Below are 15,423 nucleotides of genomic sequence, written 5' to 3' on the forward strand. Positions count from 1 at the left end.
TCAGAAAGTCATTTGGTGTATGAAAGTCATTAGAACATTCTCTTATTCTTATGGAGCAAAGCAGATTCTGAAGGGAGGCCAACCTTAAAACAAGAAAGCATTTCAGAGCTTTTGATGCACCTGTAAAGTCCTGTTCTTAGTGAATAGGAGCAAACTACTTTGTAGTATCCAGGGAACCCTTTCTGGGCTTCTTATGTGAAAGATGTGGGCAATTCATAAAGGAGAAAATATTGGGATTTTTAACTGTTATTTGATGATACTGCTTTTTTTCTGGCCCCATTCTATGGGAATAATCAAGACTTTGCATATAGGGTGTAAAATGGGAAAGGAAGTTACAGTCACGCTAAGGCTGATGTTACTAACATAAAAGTTTGAGGACAGCTCTCTTTCCGTACGGGTGTGTTTCTCAGCTATCCTCAGGTACCATGGGTGTAGCTCTCCTTAAAGTCAGGCCTCTAAACAATTTCTTTTTTTTTTTTTTTTTGCTTGTTTGCTGAAGCTGGTTTTAGATTTGATCTGAAGAGCAAGACATTCAATAAGATTAGGACACACCCAGTCTTGAGGGTGAAACCTAACCTTTGTGACTTGAGTTCAGATTTGTGATACCAGTCGTTTGTTTGCTGTTTTATAAAATAGCCTTCACGTGACAATAATCTGTAATTTAAATTATTTTCCTCTTTTGTAAGTACTTACTGTTCTTAGATATGTAGAAATTCTCACTGGGAAAAGGACTTGTTAAGTAGTTGTGTAGTTTCTCTAAAACAAATGCTTTGCCTATGAAGGCTGTCAGTAGGCAGGTTCAGTGTTAGTCTACTGTTAGGTTTGGTTGATGGAAACGAGGCCTTTATTAGTGTTCTCCATTGTAGTCTATTGTGCTGAACGTTTAGAGGATGGGGGGGGGTTATTTTGGGGAGTTTTTTGTTTGTTTTTTGAGCAAGTATTGCTAGTGTCAGCTAGTGGTCAGATTTCCTGAGATCCCAAATGCTACTTTCTGTGTTTTCATTCCCTCCCACAGATTTTGCTAGACAGTATTGTGCTCTCTCCATTTGTCATGGAGGAATAGTTCTTTGAAGCCCTATCTGGGTGAGAGACCACCTTTGATATTCTTGATACGTTGATTATATTTTGGTACTTGCTTTTTGAGGGCAAATTAGAATGATCTGTCTTTAAGGATTGATTTGTCCTTGAGTATTTAATGTTGAAAGGAAAATGACTTGTCCTTTCTTTTTCTATTAAAGCTTTGGCAAGGGGTTTTCTTCCCCTTATTAATGTCTCATTTGGTCATCCAAATGGCATGTCATTTTAATGAAGATGAAAATATGCAGTACTTGAAAGTGACAGGGAATTATTTTCCAGTATGGCCAGCCTATGGGATATCACTTATGTCTCATGTAAAATATGAAGCATGTCCGCTCTCTTTTTCTGCATTTTTGGCAGCTTGTAGGGAATTAAGAGATATAGAACAACTTGGATAAGTAGGAGAGGAAAAACTGTGGAGAGCAAGCTTGTTTGAGTGAATCACTTACGTTGGCTCTGCAGGAGGAAGGGACTGCCATGCAGTGAGGTAACTGTCAAATCTCAAATACTGCTTAGTGAAATTTGAACTTCGTTTGGGTAGATAACTTATAAAGGATCTACTTGAAGATGGCCTTTGTTCTCGAAGGAATCTTTTGAGTTGTGACAGATGCTGCAGGGTGGCCTAAATTCAGTACGCTTCCAGGGCTGCTTTTATAGCACTTGGTATGAGATTTTAATTGGCCTGGGTGGGGGTGAGGAAGGTGTCACAGTCCACAAATACATCTCCTCCCTGAAAGTACTTAAAGGGTGTCTGGTCCTTAATATTTTTGGAATCATGAATTTCCATCGGGGACAGTGGCATACCTGCCAGTTCATAGCGAACGTGGTTAGCGGTGACTTGGCAGGCTGACTTGCATGCTGTGCTTTCCTTGGGCCAGTACCAGGCTGTGACAATCCATCTCAAACTTTGCCCGGCTAGGCATTGAAGAGCATGTTGCCTTGCCTCATAGTCATAAAAATGTGTAACTCATGAAAATGGCTGGCTCAGTGTTACATTCTGTCTTGTAGCCTTCTGGGAATAAAAGAATTTACTCTGAGGTCATAGCCTAAGGAGCTGTATGGAGTTGAAGAAAATACTTAGTGGAATGTATTGCTGTTTTAAGAGGATTTGGGGTTGGAATAATGCTATGGTAACAGCTTCAGTTGCTTCTGTCGTGCAAGTCCCAAGTGCCTACTTAGCTTCTCCATTTCTGTTATCTGACGTTTATTTAGACTCCAAGTGGTGCGGGGTTGTAGAAATGGGGCAAGAGAGAACGGGTTCCGGATAAAAGTGCAAAGCCAATTGTTACAAATATATGCAAAGCAGGGTATATTGCTCTGTATGTGTGCAGGAGCTGTGGACGTTTAAGCACTCAATCAGACAGGTACTTCATGGAGCTTCTTACTGTACAGCGTGTGAATATGGAGTGATCAGAGAACACCTTTGCTACTGGATTTCACTTCAGTTAGTCGATATGCGTGGGCTGGAAGGAGGAATCGAACGTAACTGAATTTCTTGGCTAAATCTGCAACTCCAGGTGGGGAAACTGTCTCTAATCAGTTCTTGAGTGAAATGATCATAGGGTCAGTGGCTGGCAGACAGCACTGTTTTCTTCTAGATTCTGAACGGAGTTTCCAACCCATCCTCCGATTTCCTAGGTCAATTGCTGGAGAAAAGTCTTAAGTTATTCCATATTCTCTTTGCATCACCCTTCTGCATCACCCCATTAACTTGAAAAACCAGCAGGAAAGGCAAAACTTCCATTGCTTTGTTTCATTATGAAAAATGTGATGTTTCCTTAAGCTGTGCAGTGAGTGTATGTGGATGATCTCATGTCCATTATTATTGTACCTTACTAAAAGAGGAGTCTGTAACTTGCAGTTTTGTGGAGTTGCTAAGGAAAAATGTGTTCCCTAAATATAGTGATGCAAATGTTTTGCTTCTCCATTTGAGACTTGTATGTTTTAGAAGCAATTAAGACAGCAATTTTAAGAACCATTCAGTTAAAATCTGACATGTTCCTTGTAAATTCATCAGTTCTGTCAATGATTCATAAAAAGTAAGCTTCCAATTAGCAAGAGGTACTCCCTTGACATATGGGGTTGTTCACTGTCAGCTAAAACTTGACATTGGTGGTATCTGCTAAACCCTTATTGTTTATCGTGTGTCAGCTTCTGATCCCCTTTCCATGGGTTCCTTCATCCTTACGTCCACCTGTCACTTGGTTTATGTACTGTAGACCCTTAGTTAAGGGACTGTGTTAATTTGGACTGCTCTGTCGCAGAGCAGAGTCTAGAAGTACTTTGTAATGCAGATAATACTCTAGTTCTAAAGTAAAGAAAGTTTAGTTTTCGGTAAGAGCTTCCCTGAGTTCTTGAAACTTTATATATAAAACGCAAGATTGCGTGGAACCCATGATGTGCTCAGAGGGGCTATTTCATGATCTTAGCATGTATCTTCATGATCAGTTAAGACTTGTGTTCTTGTGAAAGCCTGTATCTTTATGATTGATCAAGACTTGTATTCTGGTGAAACACTGACAGCAACTGATTAACTTATGGAAAAACTGCATATCTAGTTGTTCTAGGCAGGTTTGCTTTTCTGGCATCATTTCTCTAACCTACTTCCTCACATCTTGGCACTGCAAATGTTTGAAATCAGACAATTACTGCAGATAACTGTGCTAAACACTAATTTTCTTTTGCTACGAAACAACTTCTTGTGCTGCTGCTTTCCTTTCAGTTTGCAAATGAAATCTATGGAATGAACAGCAAATGGGGTTTTGTCAGTCAGAATGCTGGTTATGAAATTTAATCAGAACTGTGGACTCTAAGGTAACATCTTGAAATCAGAGAGATTGGTTGTGACAGATTATTGAGAAGGAAATAGATTTAATCTCTCTGCTTAACAAAACCAGATTTTTTTTTTAATACTATTTTCTCATCATTTACCCATGGTTTTTTTCCTTAGTTGTTTGGGCTTTAAATGACAGTGAGTCTTCTGCCTGGCAAAGTGCCCCTAAAAGTAGGAGTTTTGCATACTACTCTGACAAATGAAACTTTTAAGAGGAAAAAGGAGGGGAAGCAGAAGACTGGGGAGATATCCATAGCTGTCAAGAGAGCACGATGCTGAAATCTCTCAGATTGCACGTTAGGATGCAACATGCATCCTCAGGTCTGGATGATGATTTTTGTTCGCAGAGGGGAAGCGTTACATACATAATGACAATATAATCCTGTACAGGAAAAGTTCTGTGCAATTTGATACCATGTCCCATTTCTGTTTTCTGGTTCGAGACAAAACTTGGACACAGTTAATATGCAATGCAGCAGCCTTTCTTAAGCCATTTGTATTAATTGGGAACCCATCTGAAATGTTGCAAAGGTTCTTTTGTGAGGGAGGTGACTCTTTGGGAGAGATGGGAGGGAAGGCTACAGGAAAAAATAATTTTTGCCTCAAATAACAGTGAACTGAGAAGTGCACAGATTTCCCGGGGGGGAAAAATGTGCTTCCTTTTTTGGAATGAAAATGCTTTAATTTATCATGTTACTTGGGAAATCCTCTTGGCTTTCTGCAGAGGGGAGAGGGGGAGTTGAAGAATGTTTCATCGCATGATAGGACATGGCATATTTATGATGCATAACGGCATCTGCTGCATTAAAAAGCTCATAAGGGAGACAGCTGCTTGCTGCAAGGCTGTTCCCATTATCAACAAACTTGTTTCTAAAGTGGAAATTGTGGTAACGGGCATGCCACTGACTAAATGTTAAATAGGTTTGGTAATTACACTAATACAGTGCTGTATAGTTTCCTATGAATTTGGGGATATTGTAGGTAAAAGGAGAATAGGTTTTCAACTTGGACTTGCATGCAAAGGATTTAAGAGAAGCAAACTCTAGTCTGTTTTTGAAAGGAAGAGTTGTATTACAAGCAATATATATTGCTAATAGTGAAACAAGCTCAAAATACTCCTTTCTGAATTAAAGCAGTATATTGAAGAGCGCTTCCTTCCTGTTGCAAGTTCCCAATAAGCTGTTCTTGTGCTTGTTGAACTGCCTGGAAAAAATATGATGCAGTACTATTTGGCTGTCACTCGGACTACAGTGTCATGCATCAAACAGAAGAACTGAAGCAGCAGAGGTCATGTTATTTGGGGCTACTTCCAGGCAAGCAAAGGCAAGGCAGCAGTAGGAGTAAGTGTTATGTGAATACCCACACTCCATTTTGGCTGCAGCATCGTTTTAGATTGAATATTCTGGCTTACTTGCAAACTGCCCACTGTGAAATGTCAGGTTGGTTGTTGGTTATTCAGTGGTGGCTTTGCTGTTTTGAGGGAGTGGGTATCCTCCCCCTCCCCGCCCCCCCCCCAAAGGCTTTTGCTTTAGTAGAGCCTTTTTGATTCTTTAAAAGGATTGTTACTAACCTTCTTGCTCTTTTGAATACCCTAGTACAATGTCATGTTATCCACAGAACTTACTGGCTGGGTAGGTCTCTGAAGGGAGGTAGCTTTTAAAATGTTTCCAGTCAGGGTCTCACTGTAGACCTGTTTTTCTGGAAAAGTGGGATTGGATGGAGAAATTGTGGCATGTGTTGAAACAGCCATTCATAGCTGCTTGTTGGGGTCTTACCTGTTGATTGAGTCTTACTCGTTGCCAAGTAACAAGAAGCTGACAGTGCAAAACAGAAATTGAATCTGAAGCCCAAAAGCCACGGATTTCTCTGATGAGAGTTGAATAGAGTTATGGTGTCCAAGAATAATTTTGTCTTAGCATAAAAATAATTTTATCCTAAGATAGAGATCATGACTCAGATTTGCACATGTACTGATGAAAAATACATCACAGTTTTGAACCAGCTACTCACTGTTGTGTGTAGGAGTGACCATTTCCATATTTCCTCTTGGCTTTTAATACTCAAGAGTAGTTTTAAACAAACAGTTCCACAGAGTACTCCTCTTCATTATTTAGCTAGATTGAATAAGGCAGGATATGAGAATCCTGCAGGGATGGTCTTTTGAGTTGGCAAGGATGCTAGAGGAAAGGAGCGCAAGAAAAGCGTTAATACTATGGACATGTGTGAAATGCTTTTTTTTTTTTTTTTTTGTAAATTGCATTTTAAGCAGTTCTTGTTTTTTATCTTTCTCCAAAAGTTATTTTGTTTCTGTTAAGTGCTCCTGTAGGCTGTTCAGTCTTTATCTATATAGTAGCTCCTTTACTTGTGCTGAATGTTAGCTTATAATTATGGCATTATGCTTTTTTCCATTTGTGGTCAATAACATACGCATCATTATCATGTCTGTTGCAGGACATCCTTCTCTTTCTGTCCCAAGTAAGTGGGTGACAGACTGCTGTGGTTTAAGTAGAGTACTGGAGGCTTTGGATCTCTGGCAGTGAGATTAGCAGAGTTGCTGTTTTTCTGACCTGCTGGTTGGGCAAGCATGGAAGCAAAAACTGCTGCTGGTGGCACTAGTCAACTTTTCGCTCTGACATAAGGTTCTGCCTAGTGTTTGTTTTGGGCTGAAAAGTAATCAGACTCCAGTTTGTGACACAGTTTTACTCCTCAAGGTTAGGAACTCAACGTCCCCCTGAATTATTCAAGTAGCATTGAAGAAGAATAGACTAGAACACCTAACAAGCTTAGATCGTTTCTGCTTTCAGAATTTAAATAAGCATTCCTTTCTCCTGAAGAGTTTTGTCCTTGTGGTCAGTCATAGTATAATTTCTTAGTTTGTCCTTCAAGGGAGGTAGGTGTGTAATTGACTCATGCTAAACACTTATCCACACTTGTGCTTTCATTTATGAGATTTGGCAACATTTGTAAAGTACAATTACTGTGATCAGGCTGACATTTTATATAATAGAGTACACTGTGGAAGGCTGCTTGTTCTTGGAATTACAATGTTGAAGCGCTGCTGTACTTTTCAAGGCAATATTTACATAATTTGTGTGGATTTCTACACTAGATGGAATCTTCATTGCTATTTGACAAGCAAACGATAAGTGTATATTCATGTTCACTGTGCATCTGAACTAGTTAGTGTACGGATTTGATGGCAGAAGAGCTCTGTTTGGCTCCTTCAGGTTGTGATTTTTTTTCTAGCCACTGTTTAGAGCCAATGGTGCTTCAAGTCAGAATTCTTTTGCCACTCATGAGTATTTACAAGCTTTCTTATAATCTTGGGAACATAGAAGTACATGGCTTGCAGACACATGAAGAGGACGGAATTGCTATCATTGCTCTCTGAGATAGCATAAAGTACGTGGAGACCGTACTATATGGATCTTTCAGTGAGCTGACTGAAACTTCACCAGAGCATGTTGGTACTCAAGTCTATAATACTGAATTATCTTTGAAAAGTGAAGTAAGCCCTTTCCTTGTTTTCACTGAACACATTAAAAAATAAAACCCAACCGATTGCTTTCTGGTAACTTTAACACCCTCAAAATCTGTTACTGTGCCTCCTTCAAGCTTTTCTAGAGAAAACAAAGCAAAAAATAAAGCTTTCAACCATTTATTGTCTCACTTTCCAAGTTTAAGACATTTCTATTTTTTGTACTATGTACCAGTGTCCTGTGAATTCTGCTTTTATGTTAGGATAACTTAGTTCTCTTAGTTTCCCCCTTTTTCTCAATTTGTAAGCATGAGGTAGCTTAAAACACTTCTAAATGTGTTATTTTGGCCATAATTTGCCTTTGAAAGGGTTTTCTATGAAGCAGTTTATTTGAAGACAGTTATACTTACCTGGTAGCGACTGGCTCTTTCTGCCTAGACTAAAAAAGTGCTACGCATAAAACTTGTTTAATCCAAAGTGATTAGCATTCCCTTTTTTCATTTGTGTTTACAATTGAATTTTCCCGGCTCTGGCTTTCTCTGCACTGGGACGGAGCTTGCACCTCGGTATTCATTGTCAATCATGATAATCACTGAGTTACCTGAGGCTTTCCCCATCCTTGTTAACAGTCTCTGCAAGCTTTCAGTCCTGAAGCCTGTAAGAATGAGCAGATCTCTCTAGCTCGTCGATTGTCTGAAGAAATATAACTAGACGTAACAGGAGGAAAAAGGTGCATTGGTTCTCCCCCCCCCCCCCCCCCCCCCCCCCCGCTCCCATGTCTTCTCTCCTATTGCAGTGATATTTTGCTGAGTCCCTCAGCTTCTGCTCTAGGCTGCTTTCGATGCCTGAAAAGTTGATACATAAAACATGAGATAAGCACTGGAAATTTTGATTTGATTGTATATTACCTGAGTGCAAAAACCTTTCAACTCTCACTGTGAGCGATATCTACTAATTCATTGCAGAACTGAAAAAGTTACTACCCTAAGTATACCCTTGTAAATATGATACTGTCATCTTTCTGAAATCAGTTAATGAAGTTCAGCTTAAACTATATTGAAAGTCACCTTAATAATTTGCTGGTCTGTATAAAAAAAATTCTTGCTGACTTTCTGGGAAGCTAGCTGTTTTCCGGGCTAGAGGGAAAAGAGAATTTCAGGCAGGAAAAAAGAAAGGAAAAAAAATAGAAGAAGGGTAGGATGCAGATAAAGTGTCATCTGTTTGTATTTTACTTTGTGATCTATTATTATAAGTACAAGATTTTGATGGCACATCAGAGCACTTCAGTAACTTCTTTTATATTCCTGTTTTATATTCTGGTAACTTTTTTTTGTGCAAAGATGGTGTTCTTAACCTAAGCTTGGGGTCTTTGTAGTGTTGTTACTTTTTTCCCCCCTTACTAAATAGCGTGCTCATAATGAGAAACCTTTTGTCTGCAGTAAGGCTTCTGCCTGGAAGATAGATCTTTCCTCTTCCTTGCTGTAAAAGACTTCCATATTGTTGGGCATTACACATGACTCGACATAAAATGTCTTGCTTTTAACAGCTGTAATTACTGTCTGCATGCTTAATTGTGATAGTTTTTGTGATGTTTTTGCAAATAGTTTGATAGGAGAAGTCATCTACCTCTGACTGTGTGGTTACTTCTCCCTCCACTTGCAGTTCTGATCAAACACTAATATCTTTGCAGTAATTAGGGTTGAACTGTGAAGTTCAAAGCTGCTGCGTAGTATGTTAACCACTGTGTCCTGAAGAGAGGAGACAGATATATTTAACTTGATTAAGGGATGAAGTGCAGAAAAGACTGACAGCTCTGCTGTGTTTAAGATGCAGAAGATGATGATATCCAACTGCGTTTTTGGAATTGTATCTTCTGAGTGATAGAGCCATGGTAGCAGCTTGACCATGCCATGAAGCGCTTTCTAGCTGAGACTTTGGATGTCATGGCTGTTGCAGCACTCAGGATGCGGGTTTGGGGCAAATAACAGTCAAATGGATCTTTTCTTCACAAGTACTAAATCTAGCTGGAAACAAGCCTCAAAACACTCTGTGCTAATCCTGCTGCTTATTACGGTTATTGGAGATGAATGAAGAGAGGGAAGTCACTTAATTTTTCATTCTTGGCCTTCGGGGGGGGGAAAAGTACTTAGTGTCTGGAAAGACAGACCATGGGCCTTACCAAATGACCAGCTGGCTGCCTTTCTGAAGAAGCATGGGATATACTTATGTTTCGGAAGTGGTGGTAGGAGCAAGCGCTTGCTTCCCCCCCCCCCCCCGGTTGTAAGTGTACGTATGTACGTATTGCAATCTGCAGTTTCATGGTGCCTTCTCATGATTAGTGTGATCAGCCTGCTTTTTTGTTAGCTTTAGGTGGTGTTAGTAAAAATAAATACGTGCTTTATTAAACAGCTTTAAGTAATCTTCAGGTAGAACTTGGAATAACAAAGCTGAATAAAAACACGTGACAAGACAATATGACATTTTTCTTTCCAAAGAGGCTAAAAGCTGCTTGTTTCTTCTTATTTATTGCATTGGAAACATCCTGTGTTCGTTTTCTATAAATACTGCCACTAGAGCAAAAGTTTTATCAGAAACACTTTCATGTGGCAGTGTGGATGATTTGTTTGAGTATTAGCATTTCTTTTGTAATTATAACTTAGTGTCCAGAGGCTTTTTGGAGTATGGGACCTGCTTCCTTTGGAGTAGCAGTCCTTGCTGCTTGTGTGATGAGACGAGGAATCTCCCTGGATCTTACGGAACAAAATATAACTGTTGTATGTAGGTTTTTTTCCTCTCTCCTCTCCTTGTTTTATGTGTTTAAAAATGTTCTTGCATCAGTAATGGGTTCTGACCTGCTACTTGAATGAAAATTGCCTTTAGTCTTCTGAAACAGGCCCCTGAATGCTCCTTGGTGTGTTACCTGCTTAGTCAATTCAGCACTGTTTCCTTAGACCGCTAAGGGCTCCTCCTTCCAGCCCCTGTGGTGCTGGAGGGACCCTTGCTGCTGCACTTACTGCTGTGGCCGGCTATTATATCTTCAAATAGTGTGCTTCTAAGGAGGTACAATCTCATTTTGTATGTCAGTCCTTTCTCTCTCTTTTTGTAGCGCTTGTTCTGGTGTTTCTGAGATGCTGTGACTATCTGTAGAATTACTGACTGTGACTAACATCTTACTTGCTGAAAAAGCTAAGCAGTAATATCTGGCAAGATGAATTTTATATAACATGCTACCTTGAGGCTCCAGAGCCTCCGATGATAAATGTCTTGCTTGCTCTTTTCCCTGTCCTCTCCTTTTTCTCTTCTCTTCTACCAAGTATAGATTCTGAAACGGACAAACCCAAATGGAGTATATACTGGTGTGAAACGTGTACTCAATCCAGTACAAGCCATCATCTTTCTTGGTATGCTGATCACTGTTAGCCTTGTTTCTGCAGATTAGTTTCTGATTAATAATTGGTGAAAAGCCGCACAAAATGCATGCGATCTAGCAAAAAAGAATAAATTTTAAAGCACTGTTGATTGACTCGCCTTTGTTTAGATGTTTCACTAAAAATAATTTTAGGAAGGAAAATTGTTAAGTATCGATACTTGAAGGTTTGTGGGGTGCCTAAAGATTCTGGGGACAGTTTTCATTTAGGACTTGATTGTTGAAACTGATTTTCAAAAACATAGCTGAAGATATGTACTTCCAAACATCTTATCTTACTATGTGTGTGTTAAGATTATCCTAGTTTAGAAAAATAACATGGAATTGCTGTCAGTAAAGCAGTAATCTGACAGACCGGTGTAATATTGACTTAAATGGGTACACCAGCAGTATTACTAACAAATTGCTGCTGGTAAACCGAACAGAGGTTTAGCATGAAATATTTCTAGCTTTCTAGCTGCTTTAGATATTCAGATGAGACCAAAGCTCCATCTCTGTTTTTAGAAGCTGTAAAGTGAGAAGTTTAGAGGCAAGTTTCTTTACATTTTGCTGATTCCACATCCAAGCAAGTGGAAAATGACATGCATTTTGTCAGTTTTAGGGCCATCATGTTTTTTTTGTTTTATTTTTTGCTATCTCCTTTAGTAACCAAGGTTTATAGGGGAGTGTTCTTTTGGCGAAAAGCTATTTCAGTTTAAATATACTAGTGCACTGCCAATCTTGCCTATACAGGTTAGAATACCACTGGTGAATTGTGTAAGGGTACGGTTTCATAATTACTATGCGAAAATCAAATTTTTACTTTATTAAAATGCAAAGCAAATTAATGAAATGCTTTTGCTTGCTGTATTTCTCTTTTCAGGAAGCAGGATATGGGTCTTTGCACAGGAGCTCATCCATGGATGGCAGAACACTGATATTTTTCACTTCGTATCTGTATAAGCTGTAAACGTACAACTTCATATATTGAAAATTTTTAGTAGAAGTACCAAGTTTACTTCTTTTGTGTGTGTGTGTGTCGGTGGGGGAGCTTAGAGCTTTGACCAGGGAGGTCAGTGAAGTCTCTTTTTTGAAGCACTTCTGACAATTGAGGGTCAGCAGAATGAAGCTCTAGCGCACTCCTCCCGTCAAATCTTAAGGATTCAAAGGTACCATAGATTTTCTGGGTCTAATATATTCACAAGACATCCATCATGAAGCTGGAAAAGTTGTACTGTACACAACCTCAGCAATGTTGTGACTACGGTTATAGTGCACTCTTGATTTGTATCTGCTTATTTTCTGTGGAAAAGTTAGTCTGAGTTGGAGCATTGCTCCAATCTCCCTTTTGAGTCAGATGTCATTTATATCTTCCAGGTATAAAAAGGGAAGCCGTGGTACTCCTTCCCTATTCAAAACTCATTGATTTGCCTACGTGTCCTAACAACTGTGGTGAAAACTTCTCTGTGAAGAGAAAGCAGTGCACTAGTTTTCATTAGGAAGAGCTGGTATTTGTATGCTCATATGTTAGCAAAAGCATGTAGAGTGACAAGATGGATATCTTCGAGGCTTTCAGGATGAGTAAGCATGGGTTAATATGCAGGAGCTGCAGGGTGACCCTGACCGCGGGAAGCAGTTGAAATTTCTTTCATGCTTCCTTTCTGTAGTCATGCACTGGGGAGACGCCTTAAGAAGGTAATTTCTACAGTTCCTGTACTGGTGACTGATTTAGCTTTATGAATCCTTCCTTCTTGGGATGCAAGCAGCTTTCCAGAGAATACTCTGCAAGTGTAGTGAGGATTCTCCCAGGTATTCTGAGTAAATATTTAGTTTCTAAGCATCTCTGCCCTTTGAATGGTGACCTTTGGATCATCACTGGAGTAAGGGTAAGATTCTTGGACCTCTTAAAGGATATTTGACTCTTAAACCGGCTTCATTCTGACTTAAAGTTGCCTTTGGGATTATGGAGCAGTTCGTGTTGCGAGCATGAATGAAAAAGGAGGAAGCTGAGAAATAAGAGTTAAGTGAAATGCTTAATTAAGATTAAATGTACTAGATGGTGGTGTATAGTGCATATCTGTATTTTTCAGTGATTGTATCAGTGCAGTCAAGGTTTTCCTTTAACTGATGACATGCCTACTTCTGCAACATAGCAATAATAAAAATCTTCAAATATACTCTTTGTGATGTTGTACTTTAAAGTCTTGTTCTTTGGTGTCAAATGAGTAAATGTGGCTGTGGTAGCACTAGGGTTAGAGCTTGACGTATGTATAACTTGGTTATACTATGATGGTTGCAGTTGCAGAGAGTGTGCCATTTGTGTATGCTTCAGAGAAAAGCGCAGGAACCCTGAAGGGCCTAACTTCTTCCTGGCTGGGAAAGCTATCCCTGTTTTCCAGTGATTGCAAGGAAGAGAGTTGCTATTACTTCCAGAATTTTAATGTCTCTTTTACCATCAGGTGGTATTTTCTGTGCAATGTCTAGTAAATGCTTTCTTAAATTTCAGTGTTTTATGGCATAAAATCCACAACTGTTAGGGTAGAAATTAAACCACTTAAAAAAAATCTTGCTAATATGTTAAGAATTTAAAAAATCCAAATAACAAGATGGAGGCATTACAGTACAATCTCTTCTGTGATACCTGTTTTTTCCTCTAAAGTCCCCCTCTCTCTCTCAATGGCGTCTTTTTCTTCCCTCTAACAGCTTTGTCTTGTGTTCAGAGCAAAACCAGCTGAGTAGAAAATAGCTGATTGACCTAGATGATTTGGTGGGATAAGTCCCACCTGGTCCAAAGGGCCATTGGAGGGATTTACTGCCTGTTGTGTGTATGAGAAACAGCTGGGTTTGGAAGTGGCCTAGTGAAAAGCAGCTGTGGAGGGGGGCTTAGCTTCAAGTGTGGATTGAGCACAGCAGAAAGACTGCAGGAAGGACACCTCTCTTGGCTTTGCATCAGCTCTCCCCTTCCTTGCTTGTGGAGTGTGCAGTGAGTAATAAGTATGATATTTGCTAGAGTTCTGGGCTTCTGTTAGCCTTCCAAATTACTCAATGAATTGTGTTTTAATTATCTGGCATTCAAGGTCTAATTTCTACATGCTGAGAGTGTTGGGCCAGTGCTTGGAGTGTTACCAATGCCTGGGGCAAGTAACAAATTCTTTGCGGGGAAAGAATGTATCGGGCATAACCAGGGCCCTTGCTTGTGGGGAAGTGCTGGTTTTCCCTGCAACCAGAGTTTTCCCTTCCAGCCTTCCCCTAAACCTCAAAGAGAGTATGTAGCAAACTTGTAAACTATGGCTTTGGTATATTCATTGTGTTTTATTCTTGTTTCTATTGTAGCAACAACTTCCTGAAAAATCTGTAACACGGCAGGAAACATATGCAAACTTTACAACCAACGCTGGTTGTCATGTTGATTTTTGTCTGTGTACCTAGATTAGAATTAGCCTTTTCCATGGCAGGGCAGAGGATGTAACTCTTTCCAAGTATGCAAGTGGTCAGATGATTAAGGGTAATGCTACCCAGATTTGTATCTGCTGTGCTGGATCACGTGATACAGTAAGCTGGGTATGGTGTGCAAAAAATAGCAGTACATCCTAATTCTTGAAGTAAAGGAAGAAAGGCGTATGCAACTTTTAATAAAGGAAAGTTGCCTGTGAAGATCATGTTGAGTGTGGAAAACGCACACAGCCTGTTATCTGAGTGTGTGCTATAAATCCACAGCCGTGCCCTCAGTGTAAGATGAGCTGCCTACTGCTTTCCAACTTTTCCAAGCACACCTCAAGAACGTTTAGAGCAGGAGTAATTGGTTCTAGGTGAGATTTCAGCATAAAAGATGGTGTATTCTCTGGTAATTTATTTTGGAAATTTTACTTACTGAAAGGCTTAGTAGTTTAAATGAATGTATATATTGCTAGTGAAGTTTTTTTTCTTGTAATGAGGCTTGTTGCTCTGCTCTGACAGAGGCAGTTGGTCTATGGCTAACATGCATCACTATCATTTTTAATCACTGTTTACCGACTCAGTAAATACTTGGCTTCTGTTCCCTGTGTATAATGGCTTTTTCTGGCATGTGTCTAGTAACTTTGACTTAAAAAAAAATCTTTCTTTTTAAGTAAGCTTATGTCTCTGGAGGGGTTGGGGGGGTTATGAGGGTTAAGGCCTTCAAGTAGGGCTAGTTTTCTGATAAGCAAATAAATGATTAAATGGTATCACACTTGTGGCCTAAGTAGTAGTGTGCGTAGACTGACAGTGATTTTTGCTTGCAATGTGTAAGAGTCTGGGATCTATCTTGTTAAGGTTTTCATGTTAGGAACTTCTAGAATGGAGAATTTGGCCTTCTTGAAGGATTTTAAGATATTTTCAGTGATACTGATTTTTGACTGTCAATGGTCAGATTGGAAGAATGTTGAATCTTGCATGTTTTCACAATCAGAATGCCAATCAGTGGTGAACCTGAATAGGTGTTGAAAATGACTGAATAATTTTGACTGTGCTTGGGGGGGGGAGGGGTTAGACTTGAGAACCCCTGGAGATCTTCTCCAATCAAAGCCAGGCAAGGCTGAGTAAGGCCTTGTCCAGTTGTGTTCTGAACTTCTGAGGATGGAAGTTCCACCGCCTCTTTGGGCAGCCCTT

At 39.7% G+C, this 15,423-nt stretch overlaps 1 protein-coding gene across 6 annotated transcripts in view; it reads left to right on the forward strand.

The window, feature by feature from the left end:
- MCU (mitochondrial calcium uniporter) overlaps nt 1-15,423 on the forward strand; it is a 96,603-nt gene that overhangs the window by 7,573 nt on the left and 73,607 nt on the right. The window contains exon 1 of one of the 6 annotated variants that reach the window (XM_068951020.1): nt 12,422-12,489. The exons of 3 other annotated variants lie outside the window; for them this stretch is intronic. In XM_068951020.1, coding sequence (XP_068807121.1) covers nt 12,445-12,489 — 45 coding nt within the window. In that variant the 5' untranslated portion in view covers nt 12,422-12,444. Of the gene's footprint in view, nt 1-12,421; nt 12,681-15,423 lie in introns of those variants that run through there. 2 more of the 6 variants (XM_068951018.1, XM_068951024.1) reach the window with 2 other exon arrangements.

This window comes from Struthio camelus, chromosome 7 (assembly GCF_040807025.1).
Source record: "Struthio camelus isolate bStrCam1 chromosome 7, bStrCam1.hap1, whole genome shotgun sequence".
Lineage (NCBI taxonomy): Eukaryota > Metazoa > Chordata > Aves > Struthioniformes > Struthionidae > Struthio > Struthio camelus.